The sequence below is a fragment of the Martes martes genome (genome assembly GCF_963455335.1).
Source record: "Martes martes genome assembly, chromosome: 11".
NCBI lineage: Eukaryota > Metazoa > Chordata > Mammalia > Carnivora > Mustelidae > Martes > Martes martes.
In genome coordinates, this window is record NC_137899.1 from 87,772,263 (window position 1) to 87,795,158 (window position 22,896).

General features: G+C 56.7%; 1 protein-coding gene across 1 annotated transcript in view; it reads right to left on the reverse strand.

Annotated features, from left to right (window-relative positions):
* Positions 1-22,896, reverse strand: part of PLXNA4 (plexin A4) — a gene marked incomplete at both ends in the record, with an annotated part of 353,784 nt that overhangs the window by 10,076 nt on the left and 320,812 nt on the right. Inside the window, 7 exons of the mRNA XM_080819151.1 lie at positions 2,870-3,039; positions 3,998-4,188; positions 5,341-5,440; positions 5,977-6,080; positions 17,310-17,469; positions 21,256-21,402; positions 22,158-22,224. Coding sequence (XP_080675277.1) covers positions 2,870-3,039; positions 3,998-4,188; positions 5,341-5,440; positions 5,977-6,080; positions 17,310-17,469; positions 21,256-21,402; positions 22,158-22,224 — 939 coding nt within the window. The remainder of the gene's footprint in view (positions 1-2,869; positions 3,040-3,997; positions 4,189-5,340; positions 5,441-5,976; positions 6,081-17,309; positions 17,470-21,255; positions 21,403-22,157; positions 22,225-22,896) is intronic.

Below are 22,896 nucleotides of genomic sequence, written 5' to 3' on the forward strand. Positions count from 1 at the left end.
TAGGGTCTGATGTGGGACATAGGGAGGTGTCATCCAGTCTACTCAGAGAGAAGCATCCAGAAAGTCTTTGCAGAGGAAAAGACACTTGATAGTCTAAATTTTAGAGATGCACTGGTGTTCCTTAGCTGGAGGAAGCCTGGAGAGGAATCAGCTGAAGCAAGACAAAGAGGGGAAAAACCATGCAGTGTGACCTGGTAACAGCAAGTCACCATCCGTATTGCCAGAAAGGGTCCCGGGGCATCGGGAGCAGGCCGCCCTCTGCTGGCTCCCCTGTTCCGGGGCTTCCATGCAGCCCCCACCCCGAGGTGCAGGTTAGGAAGCAGGGCGGCACCAAGCAAAGGCATGCCTCTTTCCCTCCCTCTGCCCCTACCTGCTCACCACCTGCTTTTTGCCCTGAGTTTTAGTGTTTTGGCTGCTGTCCTCATTGCTGGGAGTAGTTACAGTGCTCCTGTGTGTTTGGCTTGTCTCTTAGAACTTAAACTCTTTGAACTACTTCCTTCAATACGGCGAGCACGATGTTTCTATCTATCATCTCTTCCAGCGGCCATGACAAATGCTAAGAGACACAAAGACCGCCTATTCAAGACTGCGCATCAATCAACAAGTGTTCCCTTCCCACAGAGTGTGTGGTGCGGAGCTTGGGCAGGCGGTGCTGAGCTCTGACCATGTTAAGCGGCGCTCGTCTCAGCCTAGGAAATAGGGAATAGGAAATAAAGGGATAGCACAGAAAATGGCGACACGCGGTGAAGGACAGGGTCCTTGTGGGTGCCCGGGGAGACCACGGCAGCTAGGGTCGGAGCTCTGGATCAAGGGCTGTCACACCTGCCCACGCCTTCCTGTTTCTGGAAGTCCCACTCAGAAGAGGGGACACGGGGGTGTCTCTGTCCAACACGCTGTTGTTTCTCCCAACGCTCTCCTTGCTTCAGCCGGCTGTGCTGACAAGCAAATCAAACCGGGAAGCCAGGGCACCACACCGAGGCTCCTGCCTAATGAAATATTAGCATATTATTAACATTAGTGGTGGCACTAATCTCTGGTTGATTGCAGCCACTCAGGCTAAATGAGCAGGAGGTTTATTTCAAAGAGAAAAGGTAGGGGGGTTGTCGAGGAAGGGGGGCAGGGGGCGAAAAGGTGAGTTACAACTTTGGCTGGGAAAAAAGAAGTCATCATTTTTCACTTGGGGACAAGGAACTCTAAGTCCGCATGCAGATGTCCCAGTTCCCGGAGGAACTGCTTCTTGTCCAGGGAAGCGAGCAGGGTCGGGGGCGTACGTCCTTTGGAGCAAGAACCAGAGCATGCTGCTGGCTCTGGTCCTGGCCTGGAGTTCCTGGTGAGGACGGCAGGGTACTGGGGAGAGCCGGTGCGAAGGGAAGGCCGGCCCCACGCCAAGGGCATTATGGCAGCCTTGGAGGTGGCCTTACCCCAGCAGGAGGTATGGGCCGAAACCAAATGGCTTAGACACCATCTCAGGGATGTCTGCTTGCACTGCCCTAGGAGGGTGGGTAGGAGTGTCTGGGAAATACTGCCTCTCCCCAGCCAGGAGCACCAAGAGCCAGGCAGGGCGGAGCATGTCATGTGTCGTGAAGGCTGCTGACATTCAGATGAGGGGGTCACTAAGGCAGGCTCCCTGCCAGAGGGAAGCAGATTGGGTAGGCCAGCGACACGGCCCTTGGAACAGCTCGGAAGGGTCAGGGTCGAAGGATGGGCAGAATTCAATGCGGTCTGAGCCAGAGGTGGGCACGGAGACCCACCACGCCTGGCAGGCCCTTCCACAGGGAAGAGGCTCCGCTGCGTGCTCCCGCCCTGAATGAGGAATCCAGATTCTTGGAGTCTGTTTCGAAAAGGTTGCAAGAACTCTACAGTGGAAGATCCTCTCTCACCCGAAATTAATGTGGGAGTAAACCCAACTCCTTAGTGCGCGGTCCAAACTTCTGTTCCTGCCTGCCGGCTTTTCCAATTTCGGCAGAGACAGCACTAATCTTCAGGTGAGAGCGATGAGAAGCCAGAGCAGATGACATGAAATAAGGCTGTAAGCGCCACTTCTGACTTCTCCTGTCATCTGTCTGGTCTGGGGCCACGGGCTGGCTGTCGGCATGCCTGGTTGTGCCCCCGGTGCCGGGCCCCTCCCAGCAGTCCGGAGCTGCTGGTTGGGCTGCCTTGGAAGAATGATCTGGGGAACGACGACCTGGGACAGGGGCTGTTTAAAAAGCTACAGGGAGGCGATTCTGGAATGGATGGGACTAGATACAAGCCGGCCTTGCCCGAGGTAGAGCCCTCGAGTAGAGACTGCCTTGGCCTGGCCTCGTTATCAATATATACTGAGCCACGGCTTTGTTCAAGGCTCCACGCCAAGTGCTGAATACTGATGTCTAACCTTGCAGCTGCAGACGGAAACCCAGAGCATGCCGTGCGAAGAGAGAGGGGCATAGGTGTTACAGAGACATGGACCACAGTGGAGACCCCTAGAGTGTCAGGACTCAGAGAACCCGGCTGTCTTACTGTCTCAGAGATGGCCAGAGCACAGACAGGAAGGTCTCTTCCCTTCAGGGAGTTTGGAAGAGGAGTCTGGCTTCTTGAATAGAACAGAAATACATTTTGTTCACCTAGATGACTGCATGACAGTCACTGTTAGGTGCTGCCTTTTAGGGTTGGTTGCCCTCATGGATCTTCTCCCATTGCACTGGCCTCCCTGTCCAACCAGCTCCCTGCCTGTCCATCACCCACTGAGGCCGGGGGCTGGGCCCGATAGTGTCAGCGCACTCAGTGTCGGGAGAGGTGAGAGCGGAGGTGAGCGCTGAGACAGGAGAGGGTGGGGAGGCTCGGAGCCCGCCCGCTCTGAGGGGTGCAGGGGGGCCACGGCCGCACTCACCAGTTGCTCTTCCAGGTGTGGCGGACGTGGGGGTCATGAATGCCATGTTTGTCGGCTTGCTCGTCTAGGAAGTCGAACATGTACTTGATGGCCAGGGGCAGGGCGGAGCCCCGGTGTGCCGTGCTGAAGATGGTCTCGAAGAGGTCATCCACAAACTTCTGCAGGGTGCCCTGTGCATGGATGGGGAGGGGTTCAGACACAGCTCTGCCCAGGGAGCTCTAGGGCCGGGTTGTGAGATCTGCCAGTGGACGGGGGGGAGGGGAAGGGAGGACGGCATGCAGCCTGGCCCGCCCCGGGGGGTGGAAATACGGTGAGCTCGAGCATTATACCCCCACTGGCTTCCTCTGTCTCTAACAGTTTGAACTCTCCCCTGCACGTGCAAAACAGACAGAACGCTGATGATTGGACCTAAGGAGACCTTCATCCGCCAACGCGGATGGGTTAAATGCGGGTGGGTTTCACGCCCTTCAGTGGTGTTACTGTAGCCCCTTTCACGCAAGCTAATGAACAACTCACTGGGTCACGGCAGACAAACGCGGTCTGCCGGTCTGGTTGAGGCATTCCTCACTGGCTAGTGACACACACTCTCTTGGCTTTGCCTAGAGCAGGGCAGAGGCCAGCTGCACGACTGAAAGGCTAACCATAGGCACACCGTGTCCCCAGAAGCGGGATTGGAAATACAGCCTGGAAAGTCACCGATGGAGCCCCCATGTCCCTCCCTAGGGGTGGTATATGACACCCGTGAGAAGGAGTCATTCTCTCGTGGGGCATGGCCGAAGAGCATGGACAGATGTGACTAGTGTCTCTGTATCTGAGAACAGAGAAGAGAAGATGGACATGAAGCTTTAGCCTCCATCCCAGCAGAGATGTCTGGGTGGGGCCTGCTGGGGCACCGGAGGGCATTAAACCAAACCGTATTGTTGGCAGAGGAAGCCCTCCTTAAGTCCAGTCATCAGCATGGTTGAGGAGGGTTCTGAGGTTCTGTGCTGGCAGAGTCCCGGGGCGGAGTGGGTAACAGAGGGGTCCTAGCACAAACGCTAGGTACCTGCCGGCTCTGACCCTTCTGTGCAGTGATGAGGTTCCTCCCCCTTCCCCACGTGTGCCCCAGCCCTGTGTGAAGTCCCCTACCTTTGTGGCCAGGAGACGTGTCAGATAGATCTCGGACACCATCTTGCTCCCCCGGTCACCCTCCTTCTGGTCCCCGTGCTCATGGTTCTTCACCAGGTGCCACATCTTCACCCCGCTCTCCAGGTCGGGGGTGATCATGGGTGTGCGCGAGCGGAGGCTGTCGGGGCTGCCCGTGTGCCGCATCATGTTTTCTGCCAATGCAGTGACCCCATGCGTGTGAGGCCGTCCTGTCACCCACAGTACACCCCCCCAGCCCCCCTTGCAGCCATGGCCAGGGCTGTGTGATCCTTCCTGCAAGGGCCTGGTGCCTCGCAAGCAACCATTCCCTGGAACCGGGATGCTTTCCCCGCCACATCCAGGAAGCCCTCCAGGGATACCTCACCCACAGGGATTCCTCGCCCTCCTGTACTTGCATCTCCCCAGCCCTTAATTACTCAATTTCTAAGAAAAGAAGGCTGTCTGTTGTTAACACTGTTCCTTGCGAGAGCTCTGAGGTGATGTCTCAGGATGTGTTCCATGTGGCCAGTTAAGGAGGAACGTTAAGAGTGGGCAGCCCGTTCCCTTCGTTGACTGTTGACCAGCTGAGTTATCGCCTGTCACCTGCCTCCCAGCATCCTGTGTCTGGCCGGGGCCAGTCCTTCCCACGGGCTTGCCGACGTGTGGGTGTGGTGGGGTGGGGGTGGAGCAGGAAAGAGGAGGGTCCTACTGTGTGCGGGCGCTGCTGGCTCTGCTACTTATTTTTCACCCTGATCCCGTGAAGTCAGTAACTTTTTCATTCCCCATCTTGCTGGGCAGACCAGGCCTTAGAGTGGTCAGGCAGCTGGGCCCAGAGCACACAGGTGGAGGCGGAATGGGGCTGCACTGGGGGCTCCCAGCCCGCCTCCAGCACCCTCTCCCCCACCCGCCGCAGAACCACAGACCTGGGTCTGCACCTTCCCTCAACTGCCTCCTAACAGTGTGACCTTTACACGTTGCTTAGCTTCTGGGTGTCTGAGTTATAATTTGCTGATCTGCATAATAGGGGAAAATAATAATTATTTAATTCACTGATTGTTATGAACATGACGTGCAATAATGCATATCACAAAAGTGAAAGCACCGTGTAGACTGTAAGGTGCTCGTGAAGGTTAGATTTTCTTCCTGTTTTCAAGGATGAAGGTCCCGTTCCTGCATCAGAGTTCCAGAATGGGGAGACTCCTCCCCGCTCAGGCTCCCCCCAGCGATGGTCAGCCTGCCTGCCTCCTATCCAGGTCTCCGATGCCTTTCAGGCGTGCTGCCGTTGTGACCATCACCACGACAGGCTTGGGCATCCTCTCTGCCCCGGGATGATTCGGAGAACTCACCGTATTTACTCGCCGAGGTCCTGGAGACGGTGGAGTTGTTCACTGCATTGTAGGCTGTCACCTGTTTGGACACTAAAGCCACCACAGAACCGTCCGGCACCTGCAGGAAAAAGGCTTCTGAGAGCCTGGGCACAGAGACTCTGCCACCTTAGGAAATAAGGACAATCAGAATTCACTTGGGCTTCAGGGCAGTCAGAGCTCACAGAGGACCGGGGGACTTTGGAGGCTGTCGGCTTGGTTTTGATGCCACATGACAGACCTGAACACTAAGTAGTGACCTATACAACAGGTCCCTCTTGGAGCAGCTCTGGCAAGAGCTTCTCACCAGCACCCTCCTTCCTGATGCTTCCCTGGCAGGGTGCCCGGCCTCACGCCCCAGGGAACATCCAAGAAAGGACCTTTTCTCAGGGACTTGCCCACATCCTGCCAGAAGCACGTATGTTGGGATCCTGTCTCCAGAGAGGTCAAGGTTCCCTGGCTAGAGGACATCAAGTTTCCCTGGGTCACTAAGGGATCAGAAGTGCTGGCTGAGAGGTGGATGGGCAGCTTGGTGTCCAGCCTCTGGGGGAGCCTGTTATTGAAGGCCGGAGACTTGGAGGGCTAGTGAGCCCCGCTCCTCCAGCACGGTCCCCCCACCTGGTAATGGGCCAGGGTGTTCAGTCTCTTCCAGTCATTCTCAATTTTGGTGGTGATGTCTTCATCCTGCAGGATCATCCTCGCCCCGCTTCCTTGTCGCCACTCTGCAGGGAGAGCAGTTGTATTTCAGGGAGGCCCTGGGGCCCCTCTTGCAGGGATCCCGAGGGCCCCCGTGCGGGCAGCTATCCTCTGCCATCTGGAGCATGCATCCAAGGACAGACGGGTGCTAGCAGATGCTCCCTCAGGAGCAGGGACAGGCTCTCAGTGCAGAGGGGCCCTGAGTCCCAGCTCTGGTCCTCATCCCAACGGACTATGGGACACAAGCGGGACAACACCATCTGTCCCCGTGAGTGGCCACATCGCAAGTAGATGCTTAGTAAGTACTGGCTGGGTGGATAGGGCAGGTCAAAGCACTTAAGAAAGCGCTACGCAAACACAAGGCGGCATGATCAGCACCAAAGGCTCGCTGGCTTGGTTGCAAGGTCTTGGAGCAAATGAGATCAAGCCTGCAGGTTGAGGCTCTGTGCACCCTGGTCCAGTTCTGGGGGCACGTCCTGCACCTGAAAGCTGGCAGGTCGGTCACCCTTGGCAGGGAGGCTGGGTGACCGTGTGTGGAGAGGCCTGCAAAACCTGTTCTCGCGCCCAGGATCAGCTCCAGCCCCACAGAGTTGAGGTGGATGACGACATCTTGCTATCTAGCCAATGCCCAATTATTTGATGCTGTAGGTATACAGTTCTAGCCAGACGGTCTGCTCAAGGACCCAGATGCCCACAGTGCAAAGGCTGTCTGCTGGATCCCACAGGGGGAAGCAGGAGACTGTTTCTCATCAGCCCCACTGCTGTCACCCCGCCCCCCCCCCCCCCGGTGGTACAAACCACACGGAGATGAAGACCTGCACTCTCCAGTCTTCACATGTACGCACATGGGGCCCCAGGTGCGTGCCAGGCACACGCCAGCCCTCCAGTGCAGAGGCACGTGCACACCCACACACGCACATATGCTCACACACACACACCAGCGAAGAAAAACAGCCTTTTAAATTCAAATGGATTCACAGGCATCGCAGCCAGCAAGCCCCGAATCCGGCTTCCAGGCAATCCGCGCAGACTCCGGGACTTCTGAACCGTGCAGGAGCCCCGGGATTCACAGAGCGCAGTGGGGTTCTGGCCCGAGTCAGCCCACATCCTTGCCTCACCCCACCATGTCTGTTCCTGTGGTCTGTGCTGACTCGATTCCGAATCTGCCCCCACCCACGCTAGTCCCCCCGCCCCCATAAGGCTAAGCGGTGGGCCCGAGATGGGCCACCTCGGTAGCACGGAGGGCCCCGATGCCTCCCTGCCTCGTGCCCTCGGTAGTGCCAGTGTTGCTGATGGGAACCGGGCCCAGGAAGGGAGATGCCTGCCCTGAGGAGCCGCAGAGTGGCTCCCAGCCCCACAGTCCCGGCTCCAGGTCCCGGGCTTGCCTCTGTCTGGTTTAAAGCTTCCTGCAATGTCGGTCTGTCCCAGGAACAAAAACACACGAATACCGTGCGTGTTCCCTGCAGTGAAGGGGCCTCGCTCAGTCCACGGGGGCTGCCGGTCATTCAGCCCTGCAGGACAGCCTGGCTGGAATCGATCGCACTGATTAGGGCCTTGGGGCAGGTCGGGTAGGACATTAAAGGCACGAGGCCTCACTGCGGCACCGAGGCGGCAGTGTTGGGTTTATTGTGCTTTTTGCTTTTGTTTTCATTTTCTGTAGGTATGGAGGGATGCAGGTGTTTGTGAGCGGTGGGACAAAAGACGTGGCCTGTCTGGCCACGGTCGTCAGCTGATCTGTGGTACAAGCCGACTCCGGGTAAAGGCCAGCCTGGGGCCAAGGAATACGGCAGTGGCATGCTGTGGCCCGGTCCCACAGCCGACCCTCAAAGGCGAAGGCTCTTGGGTCTCTTCCGCTTGCTGGGTGAATAGCATCAGAGCCAGTAGGTCAGAGGCTGCGTGGTGGGGGTAGTACAGAGATAGCGTGGGGGCACCGCTCCCCACATGGGGGCTGGAGGAAAAGCAGGGCAAGAGCTCTGGATGTTACGCCCACTGGCTGGGCCCAAGGGAAAAGGAAGTCTCCTCCACTGAAGTGGCTGTGGACTTTTTGCCGGGACTAGTTGCGGACCAGCTTTCTGGTTTAGCAGCCACACCGGCACTGCTTGCTGTGGGAGTTGTAGCGCCACTCAGTGGGATCAGAGCAAGCCACACAGCTTGCTGGACTGAGAAATGACTGCTGGTGACTGATTTTGGAGCCCGGTGTCAGGCTTCCCTGTTGCAAAACTCCCCTGAAATTGTGCAGTGCGCAGCCTGTGTGGCTGTACTCAGCAGCCTTAGTTCTGAGTCATGTCCAATAATTATGTAAGCAAGTGAAAATCAGTCTGTTTCTCTGTCCCCAACTGAAAAAAGTAGGGCAGAGTATGGCCATGCTTCCCCCAGGGCAGTCAAGGAATGATGGCTTGTCCTTGGGAGTGCAAAAATTCAATGTTGCTAGATGCCTGCTGCAGTGTTGGTCTGGCACCAGGGACACAGCAAGTACTTGATGAGTATTTATTAAAGGAATAATGAATAAGTGAAGGAAGGAAGGAGAAGAGTGAGTGAGTGAGTGATGGTGGCCTATTTTCCAAGCAGTATAAGAGAATTTTCTGCCTGTATGTTGGTGCTCACAGTGGGCAGGCAGAGAGTAGCAGGCAGAGGTGAACGGTGAACTTTATCTGTTAGCAACCTGGGCCAACGATCTGAACTCCTCAGATACACGACCGGGCGCGGCCAGTGCCAGAAGGAAAGTTGTCTTAAATTAGCATCGCTCATCCTTCCAATTTCATGACCAGGAAATAAAAGAAACAGGTTGGGAAGACAGATGCAGAGGTCCCCACCCCCAGGCCACTGCTCCTTCTGATAACCCGCTGAGTTCTCTTCCCTGGGGCACTCACTGGGCTCCTTCTCTGGGCAGGACACTGGACGAGGTCACCTGGAGACAGTGACACAGAGGAACAGAATACCCCCTCCCCGATGCTCTAGGTGTTCCGCGAACATGGACATGGCTCAGGGCCCAGTAGCATGGCACCCGTCACATGGATGGGTCAGCCAAGGGTCAGGATGTGGGGGAGGGTGTGAGCTGGCAGGCCTGGAGCCCTGAGCTGTAATCCCCACAAGTCAGGAATATTCCCCCAGGTACCAAGATGGAGATAGTGAGCTGCGGTCCAGGAGGAGAACTCTCAGCCCCCTGCTTTTAGGTTTCTGGAGCCTAGTACTCTCATTGCCTCATACAGAAACACTGGGTTTGCTCTTCTTCCTGAAATATGAGAAGGGCCAGCAGCTGTTGGCAGCCCCATCCCTGGGCCCTGCAGGGAGGAAGCAAGGCCATGGGGTGCTTGCTGAGCGGACCCAGGGTCGGTGGAGGGGGGGGCATGACAGTGTAGCAGGAAGGCACGGGGTTCCTGGCACTGGATAACTGGAATGGGCTAACACGGAGACTCACCCCCGAAACTCACTCTTCTCTGCCAGGGTCCTCAGTATGACCTGTTGGCCTGAATACACTTCTGCTTCTGAGTTATACTTTCCTTCCTTTCCTGAAACCCCTCAACCAGACCAGCTATGGGCTCTGTTCTCCACAGACTCATCATGGCATGTCTCAAGAAAATCAAAATAGTGGACATGGGCTCAGCTTTCTGGAATGCTCTGGCTCTGCTTCGTGACCTTGGCTTACCAGGGGCATGAGCCTGGGAGCACTGCTGAGCCATGCCAGGACCAGGAAGGGACAAGGTCAAGGACCAAAGTGTCTGACTTCTCCCTGTCTTGGGAGCCATCCATCCTTCACAGGGCATCTCTGGCTTCTGGAAATCTCATCCCTGCCTGACAGGAGGAACCCGAGAGCAGGCTGGACTGGATCAAGGTCAGGCAGACCTGCCACCTTCAGATCTGAAGGATAGTGGCCTGGTGCCCTTGGTGGTGTGTGCGGCTTTTCGGTCAGCCCAGGAGGCCCCTGAGCAAGGGCATATCTCATTTTGCACTCTGTGTGCTGGTGCGTATTCAACATATGCTTACTTTTAATGACAGTAACGAAAATCAATAGAACCCAGCTTCCCAATCCCAAGTTCAGCAACCCCTTCACCAGACAGGCTCCTTCTGTCTTGCCTATTAAAACAACACTAAAAATATCCCTCTTTTGTGTCCACACCTTGCTATATATGTATGAGGTGACCCCACTAGAGCAGCTGAGGGGTGATGTGACAGCCAGTGTCCTCTAGGTGAAAGCCCAGCCTCCAGACAGCTTCACCTGCCCTTGGGGCACAGAGAGAGATTGGAAACTACCTCCAGGCACCAAATGATGGGGGACGCTGAGCTTGGGGATGGCCCCAGAGAATCCTGAGACAAGGCACGCGCTGGACCAGGACATCTGGGAAGAGGCATCTCCCGTGGCCTCCATGCGGAAAATCCAGATCCAGAAAATCTCAGAGCCTCATGACACACTCACTTATTCCAGCACTGTCTGCCCAGCACCCACCGTGTGCCAGGCCCTGTGCCAGCAGCACATGGTACCTACACCTAGCTCTTGAAGGGCTCCCTGGCCGGAGGGCTGGGAGGGAGCATGCAGAATCACGGGCCCAGGATCAGGGCTGCGTGTGGGGGCGAATGAGCAGTGTTCGTGGGGAGTGGTGCAGGGATGGCCATGGCGCTGAGGGTTGAGGGACAAGGTGGGCAGGTGTGACGCTTCGGGGGTCCAAAGGCACAACGTATGTGGATCCATGAGTGTGCATCAGAGTGGGAGGCAGCAGAAAGGAGAGGCTGGAGGGGACGTGCAAGTCAGAAGTTGGTTAAGAAAGATCTGGCAAGCCAGGCTAAGGCATCTGGCAGTGAGCTGTGGGCCAGGGAGATGGGGTGGTTGAGAAGGAGGGAATTCTTGAGGGACATGGAGGTTGGGATGACTGCCTTTGGCCAAGGCAGTGGGGGCTGGGGTGTAGACGCAGGGGGTGTTCGGGAGGTAGGCTACATACTGCTTGGAAATTCTCTGGGAATAAGAGATGGGAACACCATGGCATGTCCCCCAAATTTCAAGAAGGTGGCTGAGGGATGAGCTAGAAGCCAGAGCATAGAGGAGTGGGGCTTCATCTGCAGGACAGCCCCAGAAGGAGGCCCGGGCCCCAAGCACATCCCTGGCCTGGCTCCTGGAAGGTCCCCCACGTCCCAGCCGGCGCTATGCTGAGAGGCAGCCCCTCCCTGGGATGCAAACCTGCAGGAGCTTGGGCCTTTGTGGCATGGGGCTGTGGCGAGGGCATACGCACACGTATGCACACACACACCCACACACTCACAGATGTATGCACACACATATTCACGTGTGCACTTCATTTTATCTTAAGGTGGGGACTCAAAGTTTGCAACCACCACCCCCTCCTTCTGTTCTTTCTATCAGCCCTTGTCCTCAGACCTGTCACAGAAGCTTTGGGAAGCGCTAACCTGGACAGGCAAGGGAGCAGGGACAGGCTCACCAGCCTGAGTGGTCCTGGCTGAGCCAGCCCTCCTGACCCACGAGGGACCATCCCGGCAGATGCCTGTACTTCCGCCCCAGGCTGCCTTGCCCCAACCAGGGAGCCACAGGCAGGCTCTCACCAGGGGCACATGCCAACCCTGCCCAGTGTCTGCTCTACCCCCCCCCCCACCCCCGGAGACAGGATCCTGAGCAGAGGACTGGAGGAGGAGACATGAGGACTGCTGGACACCTGTCGACAGGTGAGCCCCAAGGAGAACCCTGGCAGGGAGCCCTGGGACCCTCAACAGCCAGCTACTCGGCAGCGTGGGGAACATGCATTGGAGCAGAATGGGGAGGGGGCGTGACAGGATCAGAGTGTCACTGCCAACAAGGTTGGAAAATTGACCTGGGGGTGGAAGGGGTTACTGTCCAAATATGTTTTGTTACAAAAATTAATAATATTTTGGTTATTGTAAGAGCAAGTTCTAAGATAGAAAATAACTGAACTATGAAATGTGGTGCTCCAGGAAGAAATTCCCAGGTGGGACTGTGCCACCTGCGCATGAGGTTCGAAGCCTCCAGAAACCAGAAAGCGTGTGGCTCTGGCTAGTTGTTGCTTTTTGGGGAAAGTCTGTGGGTGCTGCAGGCAAAAGATGACTGGGTTCTGCTCCTTGATTAAGGAGATGAACTAAAGCTTAATGGATATTCTTGAGTATGGGACACAGAGGCTCTGGGGTCCCTCCAGCTGAGCATTGCTGTGCAGTGTCAAAGAAGAGTGAAGAAGGCAGGTGGTGGGCACCGGGGAGGGGGAAAGGTGACCCTGGGATTCCGACGCACAGCACCAAGAGGGAGTGGCTAGCTCTGAGCGCTCTCTCCCAGCTCCTGCCTGGCTGCCCTGGGCCCTGCTCCAGGCTCCGAGCACAAAGGACAGACACAGTCACAATCCAATTTGTTACACGTCCACCTTCCGGGGAGAGAGGGAGGTGAAAGAAGAAAGAAAAAAAAAATCCCATTATCTTTATCTGTCCTTCCCATCAGGTGCAGTGCAAAATGCAAACTGGGGAGACAGCGGCTGTGAACTCTTTATATTTCCCTTGGAAGATAGTGTATCTTTTTACTGCATGCAGAAATTACTTGTTTAGAAAAAAAAATATATGTATATATATACATACGTGTATATATATGTATATATACATATGTGTGTGTGTGTGTGTGTGTGTGTATATATATATATATATATATATATATATATCCATTCAGCATGACTTGAACCCTGAACGGCAAGACAGAGGGGGTGGTGGAGTTCCGGGGCTATTGAGAGAGCATTTGCCTTAAACCAGAGGAATCTCGGAAGGTCAAGGCCCACGGGGAGACTGTACAGGGAGGACATGGGTGTTCTCTCCGCCTTCGTGCTGTGTGACCAGGGCCCACGCGCTGTGCCTCTCTGCGTGGCCGATTCTCCTGTGTAGTGGAGCGTACCAGCATCAGTGATGCCCACTTTGCTGAGTCCCCTGGCTCAGAGGGAGGGGTGTCCTGCCTTCTGGGGCTGTGCAAAGAGATGAGGAACTCGTCGAGCTCACACTGGCACCCCCGTGCCTGGCTCAGAGTTTGCCCCGAGGCAGGCTCTACGATATATCGGTTAAAGAGTTTAGTGCTGCAGGGGATACTCAGATCAGACCCAATACTGGCATGTAAAAAGGGACATAAACAGGGTGAGGACAGCCTCGTGTATAAAAGAGTGGACCACCGTGGCCACCGTGCTTTGAGAGCTCCCAAGGTTCTCCCTGACCCGGCACTGCCCCCAGTGCCTGCCCAGTGGCGCCTTTCCTTCCCTAGATTCCAACAGACTGAAAGGAGAGCAGACCTAGCGTCCTTCACTTGGGCTCCTGTGCGGGTTAATCTGATGTGTCAACTTGACTGGAGTTAGGCATCCAGTTTTGTGCTCATTGTTCCGGATGTTTCTGTGAGGTTGTTTTTAGATGAGATTAACACTTCGAACGGAAAGTGAATTGCCCTCCATAATGTAGGTGGGCTTCATCTAGTGAGCTGAAGGCCTGAAGAGGAGAGAAGACTGACCTCCCCTGAACAAGAGGGAATTCTGCCTGCGGAAGTCTTCGGACTTGACCTGCAACCGGGCTCCTCCCTGGGTCTCCAGCCTGCCAGCCTACCTTGGAGGTTTTGAACTTGGCCGGCCCCCTTGCCAGAGACAGAATGTGTCCCACCAGAATTCTTATGTTAAAACCCTAACCCCCAACGTGATGGGATTTGGAGGTGGGGTCTTTGTGAGATCAAAGGACATGAGCGGGGAGCCCTCCTGAATGGAATTAGCGGCTATAGGAGGGACCCCAGAAAGCTCCCTTGGTCCTTCTGCCAGGTGAGGACTCAGGAAGAAGGCACCACCTGTGAACCAGGAAGCAGTCTTCACCGGACACCAAACCTGCCGGCACCTTGATCTTGGACTTCCCAGACTGGAACTGTGAGGAAAATTTCTGTGCAGTCCACGGTCTCGCGCTACAGCTGCCCAAACGGACTACAACTCCGGAATCACGTGAGCAATTCCTTAAATCTCGTGCACGTTCTACTGGTTGTGTCTCTAGAGAACCCTGACTAATACATTCCCCATCGTGGTTGCCCGTGAAAGTCTGGTGAAAGGGTGGACGGAGGTGAGCTAGGGAGGGGAGAGGACTGCAGTCCAAGGAGCAATGGGTAGAAGTGTCTGGAATGAGGGGCCGGGCCGGGCCGGGGCCACGGTGATGACCAAAGGCAGAGGGAGGTGTTTGGGGCTGGATTTAGTTAGGACCGTTACTGGGGTGGCTTAAAATATCTTTGCTCCCTTCTGAGCTGTTGTGGGACAAGTGTCCTCGCCTTGCCAGGGGCCAGTATCAGGAGGGGGAAGGTGTGTGGCCAGTGCCCCCAGCTAGGGGAGTGGGGAATGAGCGGAGGACGCCTGGCTATCTTGCCTCTGGCCGAGGCATGTGGCTGAGTCCTTTCTGGGCCTGCGGGCTTTGTGTTCTGTCCCTTCGGCATAGCTTAATTTTTGATAATAATCACACCTTACATTTGTAAATTGCTTTTAGGCTTTTAAAGCACTATCACCTACATGATGGGAAAAACTTGCCTTGCCTCTCTCTCCCCTTGGGGGCCACGAGGCTGAGTTGAATCATGTGGAAAAAGCATTTGGGTCTCAGAGGAGGCCCCGTTTCCTTGTTACGCAATCTGGCTTTGGTAGAAAGAAGGCGGGAGCTTTCCGGGCAGCTCCAAGACTTGGATCTAATAGAACAAGGACATTCCTCCGAAGCTCCCACCACGGGAGGCCTTTTTAAGGAGTTCCGCATAGCGCTCCCTCCCTAGTGGGCTCCCCACTCATCTGTCCCTGCGGCTGGAGGCCTCGTCCCTCCAGGATAGTCCCTGGGTCCTCCCCAGCAGCACCTCTGCTGGGACAGGTGCCCTGTGGTCTCGTGGGACCTGAAATGTGGCCAGCTGTGGTGGACAGTGTGTCACGGGACACGCTACCCCGCTGGGAGGCAGGCGGCCTCTCCCTGGCCAGAGCAGCTTGAGCTCCGGAGCAGGCAGCCCCGCTCAGCCCGACCCTCGGTGGGGGGTGGGGGGGGTGAGGCAGGGAGTAGCAGGGAGGCTGCTCCGAGGCTGCCCCTTCCACGGCAAATGGTTCACCCCTATGGCCACGGGGTGCTTTCCGTCTTCATTCACCATCTGCTGTGCTGGGCTTGCACCCCTAGACCTTTGAAGGGAGCAGTTTTCTAAAGCTAGAAGCAGCCCCTTCCCCTCCCAAGCTCAGGGCGTGCAGATCCCAGGAGGCAGGTACCGGCCACAGAGTTGCTCCAGGAAATCAAGCAGGTGCAGAGGGCACGGTCCCCGGATCTGCTTCCAGAGGGAGCCCCCTAGCTTGGGGTTGAGAGGACACAGGAGAACTCAGGTCCTGCCCTTCCTCATAGCCAGGCCACCCCGGGAGGGAATGTTCTTCACCACCCATCTGCCCTTTTCTGGTCAGGAAGAGAAGGCATTCCTGTGCGAAAACTCCATCTCCGTGCTTCCGGCGGAGGCTTATGAGACCACCTGCCGCTCTCCCTCTGGGCGAGTCACCCCAAGAAACAACGATCCGATAGGCTCCTGCACCCAGGAGCTTGTCCTGTGTTCTAGCACCATCTTTCCAAACTCACCTTCCAGCATGAAGGCTTTTCTAGTGGCTCCTCCTCTGGGCCCCACTGTGCCAGCTTGTCCCCCCCCCCCCCAGCCCACTGTGCAGATAAGGACACTGAGAAGCTGAGCGTGTACGCGGACGGATGTGGGTCCCACACAGAGAAAGAAGGACCGGTGGGAACTACCTGGCCACCGGCGGGAACTCAGCTTTCCCCGGGACACCCGTTATGGAACAACCCCCTTCACTGTTCGGGGTGGGGAATGTGGGAGCCTTGCTTCCTGGAAGCCATGTCCCCTCCCGCTGTTCTGTAACAGGAGGCTCCCCACGTCAGTCTGTGGGCTCTCCCTGGCAGCAGAGTGACCGCGCATAGACACAAGCCTTCGCTCCCACCATAGGGCCCAGAGCTCTGGGTTGCGCAGGGGGACACACTCGCCGGCACGCCACCACCGCCGGCTCTCGCGTAGGCCTCCTCCCTGTCCCCAAAGCAGCAGGCGCAGGGCCACCTCCCAGGTGAAGGGGAGCACGTGCTCGCCCAGTCTCTCTCCCTGGGTGTCTGAGCCCCGGGCCTGGCGCCGAACATAGCTTGCCAGGGGCCGAGCAAGAGGAGGGGGGTTAAAGGAAGCGCAAAGTTTTGAGGTGGGTTAGCAGAATTCCCGATCCCGAGTCTTCAGGCATGAGAATTTGGGGGGAAGTGGGTGGCGCAGTGAGAGGGGATGTAGATTCTCTCTGGACGTTAGGAAACAGGGTGGACACCCTCTGTGTTGGACAGCTTAGCTGAAGGCAGCTTAGAGGCCAGATGGATGGATCAGGGGCCCCTGGACGTCCTCCTGCCCCTCCTTTGCCACAAATCTCCAGACACAAGCACATACACGTCAATGCCTTTCTCTCCATGCTCCGGATCAACAGACACAGGCCATCTCCTCCCCAGTGTTCTTCTCCCAAGCCGTAACGACAGCGGCCAAGGCTAACTGAGTGTGCGCTACAGACCAGGCACCACATCGAGAGGTTTTTACATGCCTCATCTTGTTTCCTTCTTATAGTGAGGTGCACATTAGGATTATCACTGTCGGAGTGGTCAAGAAACGAAGGCACAGAAAGGGTAAGTACCTGGACCAAAGTCACACGGCTGGGACTTCGCGGTGTCAGGATTCAAATCCAGGTGTCAGGCCAAACCACCATGCCACACTGCCTCTCTTCAGCCCCGGCCCCTCTGCAGCTCGGAACTCCCCACCAGGATTTCCCCAGGACAACGTCTCATTAAACACTCAGGCCAAACTTCACCGGATCCAAGTACAGCTGGCCCTAAGTGGCGTGCCCTTGTTTATAAAGGCTATGCGATCTATTCATGGAACATTCAAATAAAATGTCGTCCTGCTCCCCAGCAGGCTGTCATCTCTCATTCCTCTCTCTTCTTTCTCTCCATCCTCCATCACTGACCCAGATCCCTCCTGCCTTGATAGTCAGCAAAAATGACACGCACAGAGCAGAGGAGAAGGGATGAGCCCGGGTCTAACAATGGTGGTGGCGGGACTTTGGACCACACAGACTCAGCCCGAATCCCCTTCACAACAGATGGGACACCCCTTGGCTACTCCAAAGGCCCCGGGGCGGTGCTGCCGGCAGACATAGTCCCCTCTCTGCCTAGTGCTCAGTCCTAGGGCACCCCTGGCTGGGCAGCCTACTCACCCAGGTCCATATCTGCAGCCTTGGGCCGGTGCGAGCAGGGCACATTCTTAAAGATGGCATCCAGAATCTTCTCCTTGACCTGAGTAATGGTGTCGCAGTTGAGGATCTTCACGGGGACCTCGGGACTGTTGGCATTGTCTGGGTTGACACAGCTCAGGACCTGGAGGAAGGGGAGGCAGAGGCATGTGGGGGAGGGCAGCAGGAGGAGCGGAGTCCCAGGCGCCTTCTGGACACCATGGCGAACATGCACGCTCTCTCTCACGTGCACACCACATGCACACATGGCACCTTCTCTGCAGCATGCCCAGGCCTGTGCCCACCTCTGGACCCCCACCTTCCATGTGTGTCAGTCTTTCCTCCCTGTCACTCCCTCCCCCCACCCCAACATGCACGCACGAATGTGAATCTGGCTGCTTGCTCAAGAGGTTTCATCAGCTTTGATTTTTGTGAGGGTTTTGGGCCGATGGGAGGTTGGAGAATCTATAAGACGCTTCATATGTTCTTTAAAAATAAAAAGGTGCCGGTTCAGGCCACTGGAGATGCCTTCCTGACTCTGAGCCTGGAACCTCGTGTTCGGAGAGGAGGCCGCCCTGGTTCAGGGCCTCCGTGTCTCTTTTTGGAGCTAGTCAGAAAAATGAAGGTTCTGCTTAAAGCACCAAGTGATATTTTTTTTCCTTGAAAAAGTTCTGGGCTGTTTCCCAAGGCCTCTCTTCCCGCACTGTTCTCAGGGAGGGCTCCGTCCACATGGATGGGACAGTGTGGGATGCTGTGGGGACCACGGGGACCACGGTGGGGTACACCGCTCCCACACCCTCTCTCTGCTCTGCTGCCTGAGCCCTCCTCACATTCCTCCCTCATCTCCCCCCACAACCCCCCCTCCCTCCCTGATCTCTCCCTGCACCGCCCCCAATTGTAGGCCTGCAGACACAGAGCCAGCTTCCCCCCACCCCCGCTCCACGTGGGGGCAATCAGAACCCTGGCCCCTGGACGCCTGCCTTTCATTAGCAGCCAGAGTGCTGCGAGCTCACAGGGAAACATGCTTCTTTCATTAAGCAAAGAAAAAACCTCCTAAATCTGTAAAACCAAACTCTCACCCTCAGAATGTCCTAAACTGGAAACAATGGTGGAAGGAACTCTGGACCGGGGGTCCCTACTGAGTGCCCTCTCCCAGCCAGTCCTATAGACTTCCTGGCCCCTCGCTGCCACTTCGTGCCACCCTGGGCTCAGCCTCCCCCAGGCAGCAGCGCAGCTTTTTCCAGGCATCCTCCCCTAAGGGACCCTGAGGCAGAGGCTGCCCCCTGCTTATGCCCTTCTGACATTTCTACTTGCCCAGGGGTTCATGGTGGCCTAGGAGAACCCCGTGGGATGCTTTGGGGCATCCAGAGAAGCAGCAGCAGCCAGTAGCTGTACAGAGGGACAGGGTTTCCTGGCCAATGGCCAAACCACAGCTCCACCCGGAAGTCCCTTCCCTGCTCCCATTCTTACGCTCCTTGGTTAGTTTCTGAGCAAACTGGTGGTGGTTGGTGGTGGTGGTGGTCTTTTTTTTTTTTTTTTTTTTTTTCTGCTAGCTCAGTGCTTCTCAAGTTCAATGTGACTAGAATCACTCAGGGGTTTTGTTAGGATGCAGGTGCTGACTCAGGAGGTCGGGGGTGAGCCTGAGATTCTGCGTTATAGCAGGTAAATGTCCAACCTCTGGCACCCAGCAGGCTCCCGGGAAGCACCCACACCCAGCAAGCTCATGGGTGATGGCAGCAGGCTCTCCCAGCAGCAGGGCCCCGGGACAGGTGAACTCAAGTTCTACTGTCAGGCCAGTTAATCACGCAACACCTCGCTATGAAGTGGGCTGGCCTTGAGCCTCTCAGCACCTGTCTCCTTTGGGGTACCCCCTGGCCCAGGACAGCAATAGCATCAGTTGGCCCAAGTTGTTCAGAGCTCCTCCAGCTTTCCCTCCCTTCCTCTCCCCCCTCACCAGCCCGGGGCTGCTCCCCTTCAGCCTGCTGGAGTCCCTTTCTCAGGCCCAAGGTGGCCTCACACCTTCCTGTGTGCCTGTCTTCCCTGGGCGGAACAAGCGCAATCTCCCCCTCCTCTCCCCAGGCTATCCGCCCGAAGGCTGGGCCCCCAGCCCACTCCAGTTCTTCACACGGGCGGGAAGTCCCACCATCTGCAAGCTGCCTGGCCTCCGGAGTAAAGGATGCCACCGGTGGGGACAGGGCACTACCGCAGCTCACGGTGCTGGATTCCGTACTGAGGAACCGCGGGTGGGATGGGAGAGGAAGGGGTGCGGGGAGATCAGGCGGGAGACATTTCAGGGGTACTTCTAGAGCACTGAAAATCTATCCTGGTCTCTATTTTGGGAAGATTCTCCCCCCCACCCCCCTTTTTCATTTTAATCAGAGTCTCTTTCTCCTCCAGAGCAGAACGTGACTGTAAGGAAGTAAGGTCCCCAGTCACAGCTGCTCCTCTGAAGCCTCCTTAGGGGAGCCCACTGGGACCCCCCCAGCCCACTGAGAATGGGAGGAAAGGTGTATCCCAGCCACATCATTCTCAGCCAGGAGGCACCGTCTTCCTGCTCTCTGTGGGGTCTGGGATTCACCCCGGGCTCACCACTCCTGTCCCGCTCAGCCCAGCTCAGCCCTGCCCTATCTTGGCCTGTGTGGGTCTCATCTCCCCAAAAGCACTTTTATTTTATTTATTTATGTTTTTTAGAAAGGGAGGGGGAGGGGCAGAGGGGGAGAGAGAATCTTAAGCAGGCCCACGCCCATTGTGAGCCCAACATGGGGCTCAGTCTCATGACCTTGAGATCCTAACCTGAGCAGAAATTGAGAGTTAGATGCTTAACTAATTGGGCCAACCAGGCACCCCTTCCTATAATCCCATAAATACATTTAAATCCCATCTCTCTTCTGTCTGCACGCCCCCCCACCCATCTTGGGCACCTCCTATGCGTCATCACCAACACCTGTTAGCTTATATTCTACCTCCTTCCTTTCACGCCCTCTCCACTTTCCTAGTGGAGGCCTGGTGGCGAATCACACCTCTGTCCAAAAGAGCCAGGGGTGAGGGTGAGTGCCAGGCCCGGAGGGACCGTGGCAGCCGGCAGACGGGCAGGGCAGGGCGGCGGGAAAGCGGTGGCAGGGCCTCCGTGGGCAGCAGGGAGCGCTTACTCGGTGCCCCATTCCATCCTCCGGACAACTTTGGGGGGTACGCACTATTACTATCCCTGTGTAAATCAGTTCTAGTGTTACCCTCCGTTTTTTCAGATGAAGACACCCCAACTCAGAGGCATTGAGGGACCTGCCCCAAATCCCCCAGCTGCTGAAGCACAGTCAGGGCTCCAGTCCAGACCTCATGCTCCTCCGTGCTGAGCCTGGCTGCCTCCTAGGATGACAGATAAGAGGGAGTCTGACCTTGACAGAGGAAAGCCCCGAATTCCCTGGACAAAGGCCGTTAACCGGTAGGCCAATCCAGCCTCACATTCTCGGGGCATGGGTGTATTTGAACTTAGACCAGAGGGCAGAGGTGGGCTCCCGAAACACGAGGGACTCTTTCCGGTTTCCTCTCCTTCGGGCCCCCACCTCATCTGCCTGGAAGTGCCCCCACCCCGGGGGCGCTGATGAGTGGTTCCCTCAGCGCAATCAGCCAGCCAGCTGCGGCGAGGCCTTATGACCCCATGTTCCGCGCGCTGGTCTGGAACCACACTGGTCCCTGGAGTGTCGCTCAGATGTGCCTCAGCTACTGGTCCCTCAATCCAGGTGCTCTGGTGTGGGGGTCCTGGGGGAGTCTGGGGTGACAAGCCCAGGTGGGACACCTGGCTGACCCTGAGCAGCAGACCAACCAGGCCAGGTGGCTTTTCAGCATCTGCACTGTCCCCTCTGCTGGGCAGAGACTGCACGGGACCGCAGTCCCGTTACTGGGGCCCCAGGGCAAAGCCATGAGGCCGCTTTACCAGGGTTTTGTAGTCGATCTGCTGGCGGATGAGCTTGTCCTCGCTCAGAGAGTAGCGGGCCTCTCCCGTGATGGCGTCGATGGGCCCCTTCTCCATCTGCTGCTTGATGGCGCAGAAGAGCGAGAAGAGGGGCTCCCCGGCACACTCCTGCACGCAGAGAAGAACCGAGCTGGGCGGATCTGGACCAACCTCCGGGAGCCTGTTTCTCGAATGGCTGCCTTCCATTCCTCTGCTCCAGTTCTCTTCTGCTCCCTGGCCTCTGTTGTCAGCTCCCCCTTCAGACGCGCATTTCTCCTGGCCCTCTGGACACCTGTCTTCTCCGTCTGCCCTCTCCTCTTCACCTCCCTGCCTCCTGTCCCCTCTCTGTTCCTCTTCCCCACCCCACTCCACCCACTTCCTCCCCCACTTCCGCCCATCAGGAGACAGACGTCTGTGCCCGGGGGTGCGAAGTCCTTCGGGAGTCGGAGCTCTTCCACCTCCGAGGCACATGGGGGGCTTAGCTGCTGCCACACACAGCTGTGGTCCCTGCCTGGGGGCCCTGATCAGCCTCGGGGAGTCTGGGGCTGGGAGAGGCAGGAGGGGAGAACAGGGAAAGCAGGGAACTAAGGGATGAATCGTTCTGAGTGTACAAGGGCACTTTGGCTCACACGGGGTCCTCTCATGGGCTCATCTCCCCCTGGCCTGGGGACAGGAGATTGTCTCTCATGCCAGGACTGACAGGGCGGGGGGTCTCCTGAGATGGTCGGGAGTCTGCCCCCTTGGCGACACTGGCGGCGATGAGGGGGACTGCATTTCCTGGTGGGGTTCTAGGAGTTAGGCCTGGGGAATGTGGGCTTCAGGGCGTGCAGGGAAGCTGGAGGGGTAACAGGCAGCGCCAGTGATACCCCCATATCCAGTCGTACCTTGAGGAACTTGTAGAGCAGGAAAGTGAACCAGTTGGTCAACATCTTCTCGGCCACGGACTCAGTCCTGTCACAGCAAGACAAAGACAGAAGCAGCTGGTCAGAGGCCAAGGACTGGGAAGGCAGGGGACCGATTCTGCATCGATCTTGCTGCTTCCGACTTTTGGGCCAAATCCTGAGATCCTAAAGAATACTAGAATTCCACAGACTCCTAGAAACCCCAGGGTGACGAGACAAGCTTTGCCTACGAAGCCAGGAGACAATCTTCTGGTGCCGGGCTCCCGGCTGGGTGTCCGGTGGGAAAGTGCGGGAGCAGCTCTGTCCATCAGCGCTCTCTGTGGTGATGATGAACTCTCGAGCTGTCCAGTGGCGAAGCCACCAGCCGTAGGTGCCCACAGAGCACTCAAAATGCGGCTAGTGTGCCTGAGGAGCAGAATGTTACATTTTCTTCACCTTTCGTTATCTGCATTTGAATGTGCATGTGTAGCTTGCAGTCACCACATGGAACAGGACAGCTTTAGAGAACTTTCTAGTTCCTGTGGGTGGGCGAGAGAAGAAAACTGAAAAACCTGGGGTCATACTAATTTGGCAGGGCACAGATAGGAAGATGGCAGGAGGAGCGGGTCAGGCGACAAAGGCCAGATAGATTCTTCTGACCCCATCACCTAGAGCGAAAGACTCCCAGAGCTGACACGGATTAAACCTGCATACTTAACTCATCCTAAGCAATGCCCAAATT